Source organism: Mus pahari, chromosome 1 (assembly GCF_900095145.1).
Source record: "Mus pahari chromosome 1, PAHARI_EIJ_v1.1, whole genome shotgun sequence".
Classification (NCBI taxonomy): Eukaryota; Metazoa; Chordata; class Mammalia; order Rodentia; family Muridae; genus Mus; species Mus pahari.
In genome coordinates this window covers 159,016,265-159,036,752 of record NC_034590.1, presented here as the reverse complement: position 1 = coordinate 159,036,752, position 20,488 = coordinate 159,016,265, and the positions used below count along the sequence as shown (strand labels likewise).

Sequence of the window (20,488 nt, the reverse complement as noted above, 5' to 3'; positions counted from 1 at the left end):
TTGATGGCCAGTTTGACCTTTCTCTTTCCCCTCCTCCCCCCGCCCCCCAAATCACTTTGCGTTTAGACTTATCAGTTGGGTCTAAGTGGGCCACAGTTGAACGGACTGGCACATTCTCCCTTCACTCTGCTTCACTTCTCTGTAGAAGCAGTTACTCCATGGTCTAAAGCGAGACACTGTTACAGGCACTTTCTGAAGAACTAGGCCTGTTCCTTCCCTCCTCTGTGTTCTTGGAGCTGAGTGGAAACTAACACAATCCTTGTCCATCTGCTGATGGATGCCCTCAGATAATTAGGGGTTCTACCTCGCTCTTAGACCTTGCAAAATACCACACGAATCAGACCAGCGAGTACCAGGGTCAAATCCAGCGAAAGGCGCACTTTAAATCTGCAGGAAACTCCTTTGATCGGGGGTACCACCAGGAATAACAGGTTAGCAAACACAGACTGTAACCAATGGAGAGAGGTCTGTCGGCAACGCCTGGCTTATTTCACTGCATCAGTGGCAGCAGCCACGGTGGCCAATGAGCTGACATAATTACAGGTCAGTGTCTCATCTGTGGTCATGAAGCTCTAAGGTGACCAAATGTAGTGGGCAGCAAGCTCACCTCTGGGTGTTGAGGAGATTAAACCCACCATGTGAGCACCCGGACTCTGGTTTTTCTGGCCCTCAAACCTGCTTGGCTCCTGTGTGCTGTCAGATAAATGGCCAAAAATGGCCATGTCTTTCTCATTCTGCGGCAATTTCAATGTTGCTTTATTTTAAAACTTACAGTTTATAGAGATTGGGGTAACAGAAAGCTAAGAAAAAAAATATGATTCTTTAGCAGAACATAGGAGCATTTATTCCTAAGATTAAAAGCTAGAAAGAAAAACATGTATCCTCGTTATTCTCTCTGTCACAAGAACAGGTGCTTCATGTGTCATTAGAAGATAAGGTCAGGGCCGTGGGTTGCTGTCACTGACCGTGGTTGGTCCTTATCTGCATGTGCATCAGACCACAGTCCTGAGCAGTTATAAGTGGGTCTGACACCATTCAAATAAAATGTAAAGGAAAATAAATACTAAGGAGAGTAGAAGACTGCTTTCACATTTTGTCTTCATACATAAGAAGCTCACATGGGGGTCATTTGAATAGTTTTGTTTTTTTAAAAAGCATTAGCCATAAAATAAGTATAAAGCAGTTCCTAAGAACAGTGGGTGGGGCATGTTCTCACTCATGGGGGAGCTAAGAAAGGTTGACCTCATACAAGGGTGACAAGGGTGCTTACAAGAGGCTGAGGAATATAGGGGGGTGGGAAGAGACAGCGGCTGCCTGACAGCTGACAATACAGTGGGGGAAGGGCTGGCTCTCGTGCTCCACAGCACATGGTGCTGTAGAATTGGGTGCTGTAGAATTGGGTGCTGTAGAATTGGCAGTGATTTGTTATATATTTTATAAATAACTAGAAGAAAGGTTTATAGGTACCAAGACTCTGCAAAGGGTCTAAGGAATGAAAAATGTTGTTTACCTTGACTAGATCACTGTGTGTGTACCTATGCCTAATCATAACACACACATTGACTATATAGCTTGAAAACACAACTGAGAGCCCAGCATCTCGGCACACGCCCTTAATCCCGGCACTCGGGAGGCAGAAGCAGGTGGATCTCTATGAGTTCAGAGCCAGCATGGACTGCACAGCCAGCTCCAGGCCAGTCAGGGCTACATAATGAGTCCCTTCATAAGTAAATAAAAATAAACAAATGTCAGGAAAAAGTTAGAGATGGAAATCAGTGTAACTTTGGAATTAAGAACTTAAATGACCCAACTCTTTTTTGCCAGTGATGAAGCAACCCCCAAATTCTAGGAAGTTGAGAATTCTGTTAGTTGACAAAGCTTCCATTAAGTGGTACTTTGGGACCGCCAAAGCACAGCCAAGGCTGCCAGGAATGGCAGGCTCAGGCACGAACCCGGCTGAACTCTCCTCTCCCTGATGTTATGCTTTTACAAAACTACAAGCTCTTGTAATGATTCAGACAGAATTTCTGTGAGGAAAAACCTCTCTCCCGGGGTACAATCCTAGCCCAGGTCTGTGTCCCCACCCGTCCTCATCCATGAAATTGTGAACTCATAGAAAGTCTCTTCTTACCTTTGATTTAAAATAATCCACCTCCGACAGTCAGGCGGGACCCAGAAATGCACAGCTATCGCATAGCCAAGGCTGGAAAGGCTGCATGCTAAGAGGGAAGTGCCCACCCACCTGGGGCAGCTTCTACCCACAGTGCACTTCCCACCGAGGAACTCAGGGCTAAGAAATGACTCAAAATCATGACACCCAAGAAGCCACAAAGCAGGCTGTCTCTTTGTGCCTTGTAGAAGCTAGGGAAACTATGGCTTTTTGCTATAGAACGTATAGAACCAGAAGATTTGTCATTAGATCTCAGGGAGTAGGTGAAGGGCCTAGGCTTGCCTGTTATTGTCCTGGATACAGAAAACCCAGCAGATTCGGGCAGGGTTGGCTCCCGGAGACTGGACTTCACAGAGCTACCACGTACCTGCCTACATAACTACCAGTAGAACCAGCTAATCCCCTCAGTATCATGAAAATATCAACAATGATATGTGTATAGTAAAAAGATTCCAACATTAAAATAAACAGTAATCTCAGGGTGAATTTCCTATCGATTAAGTACCATCCTAGACAGCCAGTTATTGCCCCAACCAGCATCCAAGTGTACTGAAGTGTTGACTCCTCAGTTGCCTCCTGGCTCATGGCTGATGGTCAGTTTGAAGAAGAATAGTTTTGGTGGTAGTGTTACAAACCCAGTGAACAGTGGCAGTCCTGAGACTATTAATTCTTAAACTAAGGGTCTCAAAGAGGACACCCATCCTCACACAGACTGTAGGCTACTGCCAGACTTCCATCTCGGTCACCAGCCAGCTCTTGCCCTTAATGAGGCTAGACTCCCTTATTAAGCTGTTTTATGGAGCCGTTCCTCTTAGCTCCAGGAAGCATGCCTATAAAGACATTCTGTGGCATCTCAGATGCAGCTAACATTTTTTTCCATGGTGGCACGTTCCTTGTCTGGAGCTAGGTTTAGGAAACACCAAATGAACAGGAGTCGGCACATTCAGCCAGGTCCTGGAGCTAACTCTTGCCGGCTTGACTAATTCCGCCAAGCCTCAGCTTCTCTCATTTTGTCACAGTCTCAACAAGGGAGTCACCTCAGGCTACACTCTGACTTGTATAGATGAGTCCGAGACATTTTTGCCTTTAGGGGTTCCTTCCTTCATTACAAACAAAACAAAAAACACCTCTTAAGAAAAATATAATCCAGAATAGACTATATTTATTTCCATTCTGTGTTTAAAAGAAATTAAAGTAACTTTATGGTTTCTCCCAATGTGAGTGTGCGCGCGCACACACACACACACACACACACACACACCACAAACAAATAAACGAAAACCATACTGTGGAACTGGAAAGACAGCTCATCAGTTAAGGGCACTGGTTGCTCCTCCGGGGGGGTCCAGGTATGATTCCCAGCACCCACCAGACAGCTCACAACCATCTGTCGCTCCTGTTTCAGAGGACACAACACCCTCTTCTGGCCTCCACAGGCACCAGGCATGCATGTGTGCACAGGCATACAGGCAGACAAAATATCCATACAGAAAGATTTTTAAAAACAACAAAAGCCATGTTATAGGGCCCAATAACCCCTGTGCCAGAGCAGTAAGGGAACCGGAAGCCATAAGGCAGGTGAGGCGTGCAGGGGAGACCTCAGCAAGGGGCAGAAATGGCTCCAGTTCTACAGTGCAGACACCAATGCACCAAAGACAGAGCTGGGGAGGAGAACAGGAACAGAAGGGGGGTGCCACGGGGAGAGTGGTGAGTGAGTCCCCCCACAAGCTGGTGCTGAGCACCCGAGCAAGGAGAGCCCAGTTGGGGAATCCTTCCTGTCCATTCCTGTGTGAGTCTTCACCCTGTGGTCTGCCACCACCCCTTGTCATCCCTGCCTATTCCACCTGAGCTTAGGGACCCAGCAGCCAAGAGCCTTTTCCTTCCACAGTGGAGTAAGAGTATGGCTGTTGGACTTCATCATCCTGCCTGTGTCTGCTGGTAAATCTCTGAGACTAGTCCATGATGAGGAACACTTCATACTTTGCAGACTGTAACGATCTAGGCAAGTGTGCGTGTGGTTTTTATCCAGCAAACACTCTTCTCAAACTCTTAGCACAGCTTGGAGGTCATATAGTCACAGAGTTCCACCTAGAACACAGGATGCTCAAACGTGTGTGAGTGTGTGTGTGTGTGTATCTGTGTGAGGTGGGGGTTAGACTTGCTAAAAGCAATGGCTTCTGTTCCTGCAGGTGGCTATGGGATGGATGTGACCAAGAAAAGCAAACGAGATGGCACTGAAGTCACTGAGAGAAGTAAGCGTGTCCGAATTTCTTTTACTCGGAACTGTTTTAGCTCCTCTGCAACAGTGTCCCTCATCCTAAGTCCACGGCCACCATCACCCCGCTGTGTCTCCGCAGCTTCACAGAGAGATTCCACCCCTCTCCTCAGAAGCACTCCTCTCACCCTTTACTTCCACACACTTATAATCAAATGGCTTTTACAACTTGTTCTGGGATGGAAATTGCCATTTCTGGGCCCAGGGGGTGTGGCTCAGAGGACCACCTGCCTAGCACACTCCTGCCTAGGCTCAGAGCACTACCCTCAGCACCACAGAAAGTGAAAGAGAAATAGATACAGGGAAGGAGGGAGGGGGGAGGAGGGAAGGAGGGAGGGGGGAGGAGGGAAGGAGAGAGGAGAGGGGAGAGGGGAAAGGATTGTTTTGTTCTGTGTAGGGTTACTATGAGCAGAATTTTAATACATGCCTAATCTTCTGTGGTTTAATGACTGCCTAATTCTCTGTGACTTATTTAGCTCTTTCTCTCCCTAGGGATATAGGACAATAGAAATCTGAAAGTATAAGATCTTACTTATGTTGGGGACTGGGACTGACACAACTCTGGTCTCACCATCCAAATGTACACTAAACCTGGAGAACAGACACATTTACTTTGTGGAGCTGTCCAAGTGATAAATTGAAGGGTGTTTAAACTGTCTCTCCAGCAACTCTAAATTAGGAAACTTTTTCACTTATTGTGTGACTCCCATTTATTTCCAATAACAACAAAAAAAATTCTGGTTCCACAGACTTGGAAAATAAGTTATTTTTATGTGTCAAAAAATAAAAAATCCTAAAGGCCTGTACAATGAGAAGTTATTGGGAGCTCAAAGGCCATTATTCAAATGGAGCTGTCACCTTCCAGTGAAGAGCCATCTCCTTATATGTCTTGACTGCCATTTCCACCGCATTCATAATCCTGCGTTGCCGGAAGCAAGAGAGAACTGATTGGAAGCACATCATGTAGAGGACGGGGATAGCTGGACAGTGTGGTCAGAGCGGGTGCCAACCACTGGCTTCAGGTGGCACTCAGAGGCCTGAACCACCTCCTTCCATCCCTCCTCCCACATGCATGTGTGCATGCACTCCACGCAAACACATCTGTACACATGTGCACATATACACGGGGAAAAAAAATCTCCTCCAAAGACCAGTGAGGGCCAGTGAGACGGCTCAGCACGTAAAAGCGCTAACCTGCTGGCTACATTTGATATCCAGGCCCCAGGAGGTAGAAGGAAAGACCTGACTCTTACCAATAGTTCTTTGATTTGCCCATGCATGCTGTGGTACACGCATGCCCACACACACAGTGGCTGCAGCCACGTGAGGCCCCAAATGTGAGAGAGGTAGGATTGATAGCCACAGACAGAAGTTGGCCCTGGCATGGCTTTGGGAATCCACCCCAACCTCATGTTACTTCAGAGGAACTGGGTCCTGCTTCTGAGCGGTGTTCCCTCGGACACCTGAAGCTGTCAGCATCTCTGTATGCTTGCCACCACTTGGCACTAGGGAAGCATCCTGAAAAGCTGCCTCTGGGATGCATGCATGGCTCATTTCACTGACCTCAAAAGTGATGGACTCAGGCTGTCCCCCCTGTCCACACTCGTGGGTGCCCTTGAGGGTTGCAGGATGAATCATGTCACCCTAGAGACACCTCCAACTTCATCAGGATACACGGAGTGAGATCAGCCAGGCCTTGGCTCCAGCTGGCCTAGGCGTCTTCGGGAAGGAAGAGAGCAGACATAGCATGTGTGGCTCTAAGGAAAGGAAGGCTTGTCCTCTTCCAGACTCAAAGCTAAGCCTGGACGGGAGCCATCAGTGGGAGGCCTTGGTGCCAAGACAACTCATTCTTGCAGTCAACTGATGACTTCCTTTGGCACCAAGAAGAAATTTTATATTCTACATACATTCGTTGTTGTTGCTGCTGCTGCTGTTCATATTTGCAGATTCCTCGTCATAAGACACAGCTTTCCAAAACCTTCGTTGAGCCTAATGCTTAACCTATGGCAGAGACCAGGCCCTGCCAGAGCCCAGCAATGCCAGCACATGCCACACCATCTCTTCCCTTTGTCTTTTCCAGTTGTCACGGAAACAGTAACGACAAGACTCACATCCCTACCACCAAGTAAGTGGCTCCCGTTGGTAGGTCCCGTGTGAAAGCCCCAATCTGTGATCTTGAACATGAGAGTTTACTTTCCCTCTGAGAACAATCTAAACTCTCTGGAATATGTCCTTTTGCTAGCAGCTATACTCATGTTGACTTAATACACAACAGCTAGCGAGCAACTTGCGCTGTGTGGTTCACGGTTGGAGTGTACAGCAACTGCTTGCCAGTCTCGTTTAAGGACACTCCCATCACTCCCTCTAGTGAGCCCTCTTGCTTACTCACAGCCGTGCCCATTCTAATAGCCGAGATCCAGGCCCAGCACTACCCCTGGACCCTGATGGGCCTTAGAATAGGGAGGAACCGCCCGTCTGTGGCCAGAGCAGGGTGGTAGGGACAAGTCAGGAGGAGCCCAGAGTCACCTCCGGTCCTTCCAGAACCTAGTGGCTGTTGTGTCTAGGACCTGATTGGACATTTGCGAGAGGCAAGCCCAAACTCCATCTGAGATGGAGGAGCTGCCTCGGCTAATTGTCCTACCGGGGAACTTTCTGTGCCACCAGAAAGCTCTCCTTCACATCAAGCAGGACATTCACTCCAGATATTTGTACTGAAAGTAAATGGGGGAGGGTGGAGGGCAGGGTGGAATTTGGAGTATGGTAAAAGAGAGACCCCAGCCAGCAGCATCCTGGTGAGGAGGAGGAAAGAGAAGAGCAGAGGGTGGGAAGCCACTGTGACCCAGCTCCACCGTGAGACTGTCACCTGCCTTTGCAGAAGGGAGCACCAGTAATGGATATACCAAGACAGGCTCTCTGGGTGGAGGAAGTCGGCTGGAGAAGCAGAGCCTGACCCATGGCAGCAGCGGCTACATCAACTCAAGTAGGTGCCTACTGGTCTGCGGGGCAGGGCGGCAGACAGAGGCGAGAAACACTGAAGACTCGGTCAGCACATGAGTGAGACCATTACCATGTCTGCCACTTACCTCTAAGAGTTACCCAAAGGTCAAGGGAAGGTGGGGCTGCCTCTGGAATCAGCAGCATTAGACACCTACATAAAATGGGCTCGGTTTTCATTAAGATTTCAGAACAGGTAATTTTCAAGAAGCAGAGTCCCTCTGCTTAGGCCACACCTTTTAGGAAAGGCTGTGCGTGTTTAAGGTTTACAGTCGGATTACCAGCAATGAAGGGTGAAGGCTGAGTTGCTCTGATAAGAGACTCTAATGACGTGTAGTCCTCCTGTGCTACTGTATTCCGCCGGGCGAGTACCCAACGTGAGTCTATTGTTCCCCAAGAGACGAGCTCACGTGAAAGCAAAAGAAAGAAGTATGACAAAAACATGCATGCACACAGCAGCAGCTCTGGAAGCCACTAAGATGTGGGAGAGAAAATAAAAAGGGAACACAACGCTCAGAAGGGCCCGCCCGGTGGGTTAGAGTCCAGTCCGTCTGAGCAGGGGGTCAGTGGTCCAGCATTAAGTCAACCCTATGGCAGCATCCTTACCACTTCCACGCACCCTGTGTGCATGTGAGGACATCCTACCTCTCAGGGTCTGCCCCCAAAGGCGGTAGCAGTCATCCTTCCTTCCATTTCTTTCACAGTGTCCCCGCAGTCCCTTACCCCTCTCCCAGGGCCCTCCCTTAGCACCCAGGGGGTTATGTGGCTAATACCACTGTGTCTCGGTGCAGTGGGAGCATCTCTGGTGAGGCGGTGCCACGAGGATTTACACTCTTTCCCACTTGCAGGTGGAAGCATCCGAGGCAACGCTTCCACCTCCAGTTACAGGAGAGCGCATTCACCCGCCTCTACCCTGCCCAACTCTCCGGGCTCCACCTTTGAAAGGAAAGCTCACATGACCCGCCATGGAACTTATGAAGGTATCTGATGGCTTCCTGGTGTAACTTTGCTTGCCCTGCGCATGTTGACTTCTTGGCTTTGCGCGGGTCTTCACCCTGCCCAATCTTGCATCCACACTATTGGAAGATTCATTCATTCATTCATTCATTCATCTCTCTCATTTATTTTTTTTATCCACTTACTCACTTCTCAAATAACATGTTACCATGTTTTCCACTGTACTAAATGCCTTATGGATCTTATCTTCAAGGACACCATGGTCTATAGACAATTGAAGACCACGGAAAGAGCAGTAAGGCCTAGTTGATGGAGGTTTCTGTTTTCCACTAAGGAAATCAAAGATGGCTATGGAGGTGGTGCTACTTAAGCCTTGGTCTCCTAGCGACAGTCACAGATGGAAGGACAGGACAGTTCAGGGTGGGGAAGCCATGGCATACAGGACAGTCCAGTGCCAAAATGAGGATGAGAGGCCCAGACTCTGTGCTAGGTTTAGACTTTAGTCTCCACATAAGAAGACACAGAGGTTTCTGAACCAAACCATGGGTCATATTTGAGCCCCGGAAAGCTTGACACTATGGATGGGTGACAAGTTAAAAATAAGTCTTCAAGAGTGCAGAAGGGGGAAATCTGGTCTGGGACCCAGTGGAGGAGGACTGGGAGGGGTAAGATAAAAGAGGCTTTGCTGTGGATGAAATGGGAGGGAAATCTGGAAATAGCCATCCCTGGGGTTTCAAATGCAGAGTGGGATCGTGGTGGTGTCCACAGTTGAAACAGGAAACTCAGGAGGAAGGCCCTGCTTGGGTGAGTTCTGCTAAGAGAATTCTCCAGAAACACTTCCAGCTACAGGGTTCACACTGCTGTAGCTGGGACCCCTACCTGCTAGGAAGCTTTATGGCTAAGTAGCCATTTGTACTAAGTCTCCTTAGTCTCCTCTCCAGGGAGCTCCAGTGGCAACTCCTCCCCTGAGTACCCACGAAAGGAACTCGGTAAGTCCCCTCCTTATTTTCCAGCTGAATGCTTTAGTGATGCAAGTGTGCGCTGCACACACAAACAAACAAACACACACACACACACACACACACACACACACAGCCTGAATAGCGGGATGTGGGTCAGGGATACCACGAGCCAAATGACCTCTTCTAGTTTGGTTCCTGCTGACTTGCCTTCCCCTTCACTCTGAAGCATCCTAAGGGTGACTCCCAGTCACATTAGCTTGCTGTCACCAGCCTTTGCTCATGACACCACTAAAATGGCAAGCCATTTGCACAAGGTTTATGCTAGGACACACAAGCCCCTAAGGCCAAGCAGTAACTGTAGAACCCTTTTTTTGGTGGCCTTCACAGAGGCCTGCCACCGAGGAGGAGCAGCAGTCTCAGAGCTCAAATGAAGACACCCCAGCTCCTCCTTCATAAGTCCCTTCCAGGGGCAGCGTCATTCGCCTGGGCCACCCTCAGTTGTGTCTTCACTTAAGTGACCTTAAGTCTTTGATCCTATTCTTAGAATCTCAATGCATAGCTGAACTGGGGTTACCTAATGATTATAATTTTCTCTATTTGCTTACCTTTGGAAAACCAAGGCAGGCTTTAATAAACAAATTAAAGATTTAGCAGTCTTTGGGTCCATTTGACAATGTTTTCAGCTGGTCCTAATGCATCACACACACACACACACACACACACACACACACATCTATCTCTCAGACACAGTGCTCTAAGCATTAGCTAACTCAATATTTGCTCAAACAAATTGCATTGAGATGTTGCAAAAATCATTATTTACCCTTCAACATCTGGGAAACATTTCTTCAGCATCTGCTATACAGAACCCCCCTACACCCCACTACCCCTGTCTAGATTTAGACACTTTGAAAATATCACCAAGTGTCAAAAATATTCAACATGCCAGAAACACGCCTAAGACCATATTTCTCTTTTTCTCAGCCTCTTCTTCAACCAGAGGACGAAGCCAAACACGAGGTGAGTACCACCACTGAATTCAGTCCAACTCACTCTGAGCAGCTGACTCACTCTGAGCAGCTGGTACGTGCCAGCCTGGAGCCAGGAAGCCAAGCGTAGGAGAAAAAGTAACACGTAGCATCCTCCCTGAGGAGCCTTGAGGACTGACAAGGCCTTGGCCAACTCCAGGGGCATGGGAAGAGGGTATCTGATAACGGCCTAATGGGTTCCAGTGACAGTGACACAGATGTCAGATCTGTCTTCATGGCTACCCTCCCAGATGTGCTTTGGCAAGATAAGCAAAAGTCCCTCTTTTTCAAATTACTGCAAGGGATAATTTTGTAAAGTCATCATCTAGAAATGATAGAAAAGAAAAGGTCTCTAGGAGAAGCCACCCCAGCAGAGCCCAGAGTGACCACAGAAGCCTCGTGTCAGATTGTGCCGACGGCAGAGTCCTTTGGGCTCTCTGCGTGCTCGCTGTGTCCAGGTTCTCCTGTCACAGTGTCTCACTCTCATCGGGAGCTTAAGTTCGGCCTACCCCAGCCACCCACGGCTTTAGGATGATTATTAAAAGATGCCCACTCTCGCCAAAGCTAATCCTGTAAAGCTGGCTGCTCATGGGCCTCCTGTGCTGATGACTAACTGAACGTTGGAGAGTTTAGAGTCTTCTGCCTGTACCTTAAGTGAGCTGGGAGGCAGAAAGATGCTGGATGCTGACAACTGTGAATAGGGCGGTGATAAAGTGTCTCGTGGCCTCCTTGCTCAGCCTAGGCTCTCGTTAAGTCTCAGGTGCCTAGGGGTGCACAGTTGGCAAGTGGAGTGGGGAAGGGACATCCCCTTTGTAGTGACACCCAGGTCTCCTGGTGAATAACTGAGAGGTCACAAAGTATCCCAGGGAACCATCCTGTGCTCAGACCTCAGGGCAGTGATGCAGGCAGACTCCCTCATCCACAGCATCCCTGTCTCTTCTCTCCCCTCCTACAGAGAGCGAAATTCGAGTTCGGCTGCAGAGCGCCTCGCCATCTACCAGATGTAAGTGGCCACGGTCCTACCACCATGAGAGTGTCTAGGAAACAGAGTAAATCAGATGCAGGTGCAGCACAGTGCTGAGGGGTTAGGGAATATTGGGTGCACTCACTCACCCCCTACTACCCTGCATGCATTTATAGTGCCCATTTATACTCAGTCAACAAACATCCTTGAGGGCTTCCTGGATGTGGGCCCCTGGTCTAAGGTCTGGAGCCACTAAGGTTGCTGAGTAAGCCGTGGTCCCTGGTTAGTAATTCAGAGTCTAATGGGGAAATGGAAAACCACTCAGCGCCCACAGCTCAATGTGAGGGAACACAGCACAGGGAGGATGGAGACGGGGCCAGAGAAGCCTTCTACGCTAGGGTTGGCTAAGGAGAAACTGAATGGTGGGTCAGGGTGAGGGTCGGGAGATATAGCTATAGCTAGAGGCCCCCCAAAGGCAGCTCTCTATGGAGTCCCAAAGGGAGGGGTCAGGTGAGAGAAGCGTTAAGAGTTGAAAATGGGGTTTTTAACTTCATCTCAAAGGTCAGAGATCCAGCAGTCTCAGCATACTGAACACTTCAGATCCCTCTTGCCCTTTGTTAGAGGCTCCATTTTGATATGATCCTGACTTTTAGGGTGGGACCCAGGGACAAAGCATAAAGGAAGAGCTGGTATTCGACCTGGGCCCCGAGAGAGGCTGGCCCCAGAGCTTGACACCTGGTCATGGGATCTGACCCCGTGTCTAACCCTTTCTCACCAGAGTCCTTCCAGGCTTAGAGATGTTGATCCCAATGGATGGGGCTTTCTGGGGAGAGAGGCAGGGCAGTTCCCAGCACCTGCTGTCTGTCCATCTGCTTGTCCCCTGCTCACTGCCCTTGCCTGATACCCCCTTCCTTCCTGTGGGCCACTCCGAAGGGACACAAGGACCTGGTTCTCCTCAGTCACCTTGTTGCAATGGAACCATCCAGATAGGTCTGAAACTAAAGCAGATATGAATGCAGAGGCAGTGAAATGCCTAATGAGGTCGAATCAGACAATATCTTCCAAGGACTTGGAGCTCCTGTGTTCATGACTGTTAACGCTACAAACCGTCAGGTTTATAACAGTCATAAATTGGCCAATTTTAAGATTATAAAGCTAATGGAGCGTGTCCCCACATACAAGGCGGACGGTAGCCTCTCTGATATAAGGGGGCCGTCAATATCCATCCGTTCTCTGATCTTTGGACTTAGGAAAGGGTCCAGGGCCTGATGGGAAAGTCTGGGGTTCTCTGCAGGGACAGAGCTGGATGAGGTGAAGCGTTTGCTTAAGGGGAGCCGATCCGCAAGTGCGAGTCCGACCAGGAACACCTCCAACACACTCCCCATCCCCAAGAAAGGCACCGTAGAGACCAAAACAGTGACAGCGAGCTCCCACTCAGGTAAGCTTGGCGGCTCCAGTCTGCCATGGGGCCATGGGGACAGTGTGGCAGGTGTGCCCTCAAGACCTTTCGGCTTTGCCAGAACTGTAAAAGTACTGAGCGCCTGCTCTTCAGAGCTGTGAAGGTCTGGGCGGGGCTTTCTCATCCACCTGGTTGGCTGTCCTCTGAGGATGTGGTACCCCACCCTAAATCCTTAAGCTCCCCACCCAAGCAGCTTCTGAGAGTGAAGATGTGTTGGTTAGGTCTCCCAAAAGAAGGCTGAGAGGAGATATGTAGTGTTTACATCATCGGGAGTGAAGTATTTATCTTGTGCCTACTGTGTGTCAAGCCTTGAGAGAAGGCTCTGAACAAGAGAGGCACAGTCGATGTCATGGCAGAGAGGAGGGTCACTGGGAAGTTGGACAAGATTCTAAGAGGCTAGGGCCACCCAGGTTGGGAATTCTCAGCACCCTTATGGAGTGTGTGTGTTCCATGAGAGAAGTACTTCTTCAGATGACAGAAAGAGACGTTAGCAGAGACATGGACAGAGATGAGAAAAGAATTGGCATCTTCTGTGCATGATGATTTCCTTCTGTTTCTGGGAAAGTCTTGATACCATGACCTTCCTTGTATGACTTCCCTGTAAAGCCAAGTCTCCAAGCATATTAGCAATGGTCTGGCCAGCTCCCTCTCCCATGTAATAGGCAGAAATGGCATCATATTTGAAGATCTGTGAAAAGCCCTGTCAGGGACAGAGCGCCTTTAGATCTGGTTGATGCACAGAGATGCTTTACTGGGTACCTAAGCAAGGTCACTATGATCAAGGAGCCACTGTACCTGCACACTCCTCTGTCAGGTACATACCCCACATCTGCTAAGGATGACTAAAAGTAGCTCCTGAATGAACGACCCCATGACATCTTTGAAAATGACAGTAAGGGAGTTGTACCCATTGGAGGAGGCTAGTCACCAAGAAGTAGGAAAAGAAATCTTACAAGACATAATGAGTAGATTCTAAAGCAAACTAGTATCAAATTTCACCAAGAACTGGCAAGAATTCTGTGATCTAAGAGATCAAATCTTGACTTCAGTCAAAAGTGGAATGGCTCGGCGCCTCAGGCTGTCCTGAACTGAGGGAGATCCCGAGATATGGGACCTTCAGTGCTAAAGTGCTGGGAAGGCCCAGCAGGAAAGAGTTTAAATCTCTCCCAGTGATGAATGTTTGTGCTTCTATTCCTAGTATCGGGAACCTATGATTCGACAATCCTGGACACCAACTTTCCACCCCACATGTGGTCCTCCACCTTGCCTGCAGGGTCCTCCCTGGGGGCCTATCACAACAACATAACAGCCCAGAGCACATCCCTCCTCAACACCAACGCCTACTCAGCGGGATCAGGTAGGTGTGACTGCACACGACTTGTCACTCCCAGGTGGGGACAGCCGCAGCTCCTCTCTGCCATTGAAGAGCTCCCTTGTTCTGTGCCATCCCAGAGCCTCCGGGGAGGGGGTTTTGCTGGCCTAATGGCCAAAGCCCATTCATTTCAACTTAATCAACTAGATTCTAGCAGGTATTTCTTATAGAATGAACATCCCAGACGGGGTATCAGGAGAAATATAATGGGAAAAGGATCAGAAAACCATGTACCAATGAGTGTAAACTGATTGTGAGAATCTTAAACAACTCAATTTTCTGAGACCCCCACTCTATAAAATGCAGCCACTAACAAGAGAGCCATTAACTGGATCCACTATCACAGGCTCGTGTCTGGTTCTCTGCATCTAAGAGAGAGAACTGAATATTAAGGGTTTTTCTCTTCTAACAACCAAAGTGTAACAGGACACACGAGCCAGATCCCAGCGTTTCTTCTGACACGCCCACAGAGTCTGAGCTTGTGGTTTGCCCTGGGCCTTACTGTTATCTGTTTTCTCTTTCCCACTGTAGTCTTCGGAGTGCCAAATAACATGGCGTCCTGCTCTCCCACCCTGCACCCCGGACTCAGCAGCTGCTCCTCAGGTCAGAGCCTGCCACCTTGTCTGTCACCTTGGTTGTCCCCTTATGCTATGTTGAAAAGAATTAATTTGTGTTTATTTCATGTGGATGAACGTTTTTTACCTGCATGTATATTTGCTCTCCGTTACTGTGAAGTGCCTACAGGGGGCAGTAGAGAGCCCTGGATCACGGCGAACTGGAGCCTCCATATAGAGGCACTGAGAGCCACACCAGTTAGGACAATCCAGACAATCCCCTCAGCTATGTCCACAGGCCAACTCAAACAGACAGTCCCTCACTGAGAATCCCAGTGATTCCCACTGAGACTTCCTAGGCTATGTCAAGTAGTTAAGTGCACAACCACAAGCCGGGGAGTCGCAGCCGGGGCAAGGATTTAGCAGGGTGTGGTAATATACGCTTTTAATCCCAGAACCCCAGAGGAGAGGCAGGTAAATACTTGAGTTCAAGACCATACTGATGTACACAGTGAGTTCCAGGGCTGTATAGAGCTATGCTGTCTCAAGAGGGGGGTCTTCAAATAAATCACTTTAAATAAAGCTCAGTGATTGTTTTTACAGTGTGCCACCTGGGCCACTGCCCCCGTGAAGACCTGGGGTTAGGGCAGGGGAGGGGACTCGGTGGCATTCAACACCTACATTGAACTTAGCTACTCCTTAGTTGGAGTAGAAAACACATAACCTGTGGGAAGCAATAAGAGAATCCTGTAAAGCAACAGGAATTAAGTGAGTTTGTAAGGAGTAAGGTCTAAGAGGGCTTCCTGGTGGAAGTGGGCTTGAGAACTAGGAAAAGAAACAGGACATTAAGCCCCACACTGTTGAAGAGTTGGGGGTTTCTGCTGTTGTTGTTGTTTTGTTTTTGTTTGGTTTTTCAAGACAGGGTTTCTCTGTGTAGCCCTGACTGTCCTGGAACTCACTTTGTAGACCAGGCTGGCCTCGAACTCAGAAATCCNGTGTAGCCCTGACTGTCCTGGAACTCACTTTGTAGACCAGGCTGGCCTCGAACTCAGAAATCCGCCTGCCTCTGCCTCCCAAGTGCTGGGATTAAATGTGTGCGCCACCATCGCCTGGCTGTAAGAGTTGCTTTCCTGTGTTTCCTCTGGGTGGATCAGATCGCTCCTGAGCCACCTTCTCAGGTTGGCCAGCTCATTGGTGCTATCTCTCAACGTATGGTGTGAAGAAGATAGGCTGTCTCAAAAGTGGGTGGGGGTTTGTGTGCTTGAGTCAGAAGAGTTGAAAGGAGAGGTAGAGACCCACCATGTTGGTGCTTCTCCGTCTATATGCCTGCACTCGGTTCCCACGCTGCGTACCAACCAGCCATAGAGAGCTACAGGGATGGGATAGTTTAGGATTTTGAGGGAGGTTAATATTTGGCAGGCCCTATGTTAACTACTGCTATGAAGTCACATGGCTCTTTCTCTGGAAAAGTCATTAATAATGTTTACTATGGGTGGGAGATGATCACGTTACTAAGAGCAATGAAAACCAGTTAAGTTTTACAGTCTGCCACTGGCAAAAAGTTTTCACGAAAATGATCTGGGGGTCTCCAGGAGGCTCCCAGCCTCCAGAGAACATCCTTACCAATACTCTCCATCTCTCTCACAGTGTTTGGCATGCAGAACAATCTGGCCCCCAGCTCTTCTGTCCTCTCCCATGGCACAACCACCGCTTCCACAGGTTGGTAGCACAAGTTTGGAGCTCAGAACTGGGAATCAACAGCCCTTAGATACCTACAACCTACAACATACCTTTTTACAAACCGTTAAAAGGACCAAGCAACCTTTTCCCATCAATAAAACAGCCCTCTCTCCGAGCCTCGAGAGGCCAACCTTTATCCCTCGCCATCTCCAACGTGAGTTAAACACATGGGGAGCCTGTAAGCCCAGCACCCCCACCCTGCGACTTCTACCCAGCTGGTTAGGGCAGTGGGCTCCTGAGCTCACAACGCACTTTTCTGCTGACCACTTCCACTCAAATACATCTTAGTGGTTGTTTCTATGGTGGGCGACCCAGGCCATTGGTCCAGTGCAGACCTGGTGTCAGAGCAGGAGAAGGGGCGTGGTGGTGTTCAGTTCCTGCATCCAACTTGCCTGCTCCTTAGTTGGAAGAGAAAACACTTAACCCAATAAGAAGCAATAAGAGAATCCTGTAAAGCAACAGGGGTTAAGTGAATTTGTAAAGAGTAAAGTCTAAGAGGACTTCCTGATGGAAGTGGGCTTGAGCACTAGGAAAAGAAACAGGACATTAAGCCCCACACTGCTGAAGAGAGTTGATTTCATTTGCTTCCTCTGGGCGGATCAGACGGCTCCCTAGCCACCTTCCCAGGCTGGCCAGCTCAGGGTGCTTTTTCTCTCGCAGCATACGGAACGAAGAAAAACGTGCCCCAGCCTCCCACTGTCACCAGCACCGGCGTGTCCACCTCTGCCGGTGAGTTCTAGTGCCAGCTTCTAGGGCTCAGGTCGTCACACAGAAAGAAGTACCTGACGTAGCACGTGGTACCCTGGGAGACAGGCGAGAACAGCCCCATAGACCAGTCATCCAGCCCGGCCTGAGCTCACGACAGCCAGACATAGCCGGCAAGATGCTTCATAGCATCACTGCCTAAGAGACCAGGAGCACCCCCGTACACACTGGTGAACCTCCTTCCCGCCCCCCATCCACTTCTGTTCTCTCCAGCCTGCACCACCAGTGTCCAGAGTGATGACCTCTTGCATAAAGACTGCAAGTTCCTGATTCTGGAGAAAGACAACGCACCAGCTAAGAAGGAGATGGAGCTCTTGATCATGGCCAAGGACAGTGGGAAGGTCTTTACCGCCTCCCCCGCCAGCATCTCTTCAAGTAAGCCCAGGCGGAGCAGGTAGCACGGGCTTCAGATGAAGGGCTTCACAGGGACAGGAGGCCCGAGACTTCTACAAGGGGTGCTTTGAACCGATTTAGTCATCAAATCACGGGGATCCCATTTGATGGAAAAATATCTGCCTGGACCTGCCTTGAGTATATGGAAGCCAGGAAAACTTGGGAGCGCCCACAGGGAGTCTGCGGGCAACAGGACTCTAACCACAGCCCCCAGTGAGAGAGATTAACCCAGGGAAATTGGACTAACTTCCTAGTGGGCTAACCTTGGTCTTCCCAGGGAGTGGGGCTATGAACAGGCAGGGCGAGTGGAGAGAGAATAGACCAGATGATCACTGGCTCTGTGCTCAGCTTCTTTTTCAGAGGACACCCTGAAAAAGGAGAAGCAGGCTGCATATGCCGCCGACACCTGCCTGAAGGCGGATGTGAATGGTAAGGCAAATCTGACCCTGCCCCCCAACTTCAACAAAGCCATCTCATAACATTCAATATGGGGTCAACTGGCGGTACCCAAGAGTGTTAGGAACTTAGAATCCAGACCTCCTCAGACTTGCTGGGTGGGAAGCTGAAGTTATAATGTGGGAATGTGTATGTGTTCATGTGTTACATGTTCATGTGTGTGTGTGTGTGTGTGTGTGTGTGTATGTTCACATGTGTGCACGCATGCGTGGGTGTGCATGCATGTGGGTGTGCACTGTGTGGGGTGTATGTGTGTAGGGGTGCATGTGTGGGTACACAGGTAGGTTCACATGTGGGGGTTCATTACATAGGGTTTCATATGTGTAGGATACACATATATGTGTTTATATGATCTTCTTCTACACATGCTCATCTCCAAACTTACGTATGTACTTTTAGGAGACCTAAATACCGTGTCCACAAAGAGCAAGATGACCTCAGCAGGTGAGTAAGAATGGGGGTGGGGTGGGGCTGCTGTGAAAGGATCTGGCCACGGTTAGTGGGACAAATAATGTCACACATGAGCTGTTCAGATCTGGCCTCCTAAAGGCCTGAAAGGAAGAAGGATAGAAGATGGGAGTGGACAGGCTGAGGCAGTGGGTAACCACAGAGTCACAAAGACAATGTTTCACGGGCTCCACAACTCCTATCCGTCAGCCTGTATGATCCCTGAGGCTGTCCCACGCTTGCTCCAGCCCCCTGCAGTTTCTTCTTCCTCCCTTGCCTTGGGAGAGAAGTTTGGTTTTTAGAGACAGGGTTTCTCTGTATAGCCCTGGCTGTCCTGGAATTCACTTTGTAGACCAAGCTGGCCTCAAACTCAGAAATCCGCCTGCCTCTGCCTCCCAAATGCTGGGATTAAAGGCATGAGCCACCACGCCCCACTCAGCCTTACCTTTTTAAAGGTGTTTTTAGGTTCATGGCACTAAGTGTAACTCCAGGGTGCTGTGGGAGCCACAAAGGCGGAGGCATAGCGACCAGGGAGTGTAGGTTTAGGCTTAAGCAGATGAAGGCGTTGTGACAGATGCATATGACACTCTTAACAATGAAGATGTTTTAAACCTTGTGATGTGGGCTGCATCCTCCGATGATTTCATTCCATTACCGTTTTTATGAAGCAGGTCATCTGTGAACCTCATTTTATAAAATGTCAGGGTCACACAGCCAAAGCCTGGGGATTTCAGACTTACTCTCCAGCCGTAACCCTGTGTTCATGAAAAGTCCCATGTAAATTCAAATCCTCCTCTTCCTCTTCCTCCCCCTCCTCCCCCTCCCCACATGATGACACTGGTTTTAAAGGGAGATGGGCAGGAGCCTCCTGGATTCAATTCACCCTTCCTGTTTCTTCCACAGAAAACCACAGCTATGACCGAGGTGGCGGCAGTGGCGGCAGAGGCAAAGGCGGAGGCGCCGGTGGTGGTGGTGGTGGCGGCACCAGTGGCGGTGGAGGAGCATGGGGGGCTGCACCAGCCTGGTGCCCCTGCGGCTCCTGCTGCAGCTGGTGGAAGTGGCTGCTGGGCCTGCTGCTCACCTGGCTGCTGTTGCTGGGTCTGCTCTTTGGCCTCATTGCTCTGGGTAGGTATCAAGGCCACCAAGCCTAAAGTCCCCAGCCCCTCCAGCCCTTCCTAGGGATGGGAGCGTGCACTCGTGGTCCTGAGGGTTGGAGCCACGTAAACCCCGTATGATAGGAAACAGCCCATGGAGGAACTTGGCCCAAGCCTTGAGATCACATGCAGAACACCGTAAGTCTAAGGTCCTAGCTCCGCGCTGGTGGCCTTTAATAAGGCCACACTGCCCCTGTGGTCTTTCTGCCTGAGCCTTTAATCTCTTCCCTTGCTACCACCCTCTCCACCTCCCAGAGGAAGGGGAACCGTTCTGTTTGTATTCGGCTCCAGAGGTGGCGTTCCTTGAGGTTCGGGAGGATGTTGGCTGTTACTGCCCATAAGGGTTGTCTCTGCATACGTACTGCTGAAATAAGTACCCGGGGGTGTGAAGAAGTCCCCCCCCCCAGACCCAGAGCCCCAGGGCAAGTGCCAGACTCAGTCCTCACTGATGGCCCACATTTGTCCCTCACAGCGGAGGAGGTAAGGAAGCTGAAGGCCCGCGTGGAGGAGCTGGAAAAGACCAAGGTGCTATATCATGACGTCCAGATGGACAGAAGCAGCAGGGACCGCCTCCAGGCCGAGGCACCCGGCCTGGGACCTGGATTAGGCAAGGCTGAGCTGGATGGCTACAGCCAGGAGGCCATCTGGCTGTTTGTAAGGAACAAGCTGATGACCGAGCAGGAGAACGGTGAGAGCCAGGAGCACAGCCAGTGAGCCTTATGCCTGTCCTGGGGACATTTCTCTCTCTCTCTCTCTCTCTCTCTCTCTCTCTCTCTCTCTCTCTCTCTCTCTCTCTCT

The 20,488-nt window shown here is 49.7% G+C and overlaps 1 protein-coding gene across 2 annotated transcripts in view; it reads left to right on the top strand.

The window, feature by feature from the left end:
• Window positions 1-20,488, top strand: part of Col17a1 (collagen type XVII alpha 1 chain) — a 43,447-nt gene that overhangs the window by 1,091 nt on the left and 21,868 nt on the right. For both annotated transcript variants that reach the window (XM_021193950.1, XM_021193941.2), the window contains exons 2-18: window positions 4,360-4,422; window positions 6,526-6,570; window positions 7,321-7,425; window positions 8,288-8,419; window positions 9,338-9,385; window positions 10,343-10,378; window positions 11,342-11,389; window positions 12,645-12,788; window positions 14,008-14,166; window positions 14,713-14,784; window positions 16,383-16,454; window positions 17,136-17,204; window positions 17,454-17,615; window positions 17,982-18,062; window positions 18,489-18,533; window positions 19,440-19,661; window positions 20,163-20,378. In XM_021193950.1, the coding sequence (XP_021049609.1) occupies window positions 4,371-4,422; window positions 6,526-6,570; window positions 7,321-7,425; window positions 8,288-8,419; window positions 9,338-9,385; window positions 10,343-10,378; window positions 11,342-11,389; window positions 12,645-12,788; window positions 14,008-14,166; window positions 14,713-14,784; window positions 16,383-16,454; window positions 17,136-17,204; window positions 17,454-17,615; window positions 17,982-18,062; window positions 18,489-18,533; window positions 19,440-19,661; window positions 20,163-20,378 (1,708 nt within the window). In that variant the 5' untranslated portion in view covers window positions 4,360-4,370. The remainder of the gene's footprint in view (window positions 1-4,359; window positions 4,423-6,525; window positions 6,571-7,320; window positions 7,426-8,287; window positions 8,420-9,337; window positions 9,386-10,342; window positions 10,379-11,341; window positions 11,390-12,644; window positions 12,789-14,007; window positions 14,167-14,712; window positions 14,785-16,382; window positions 16,455-17,135; window positions 17,205-17,453; window positions 17,616-17,981; window positions 18,063-18,488; window positions 18,534-19,439; window positions 19,662-20,162; window positions 20,379-20,488) is intronic.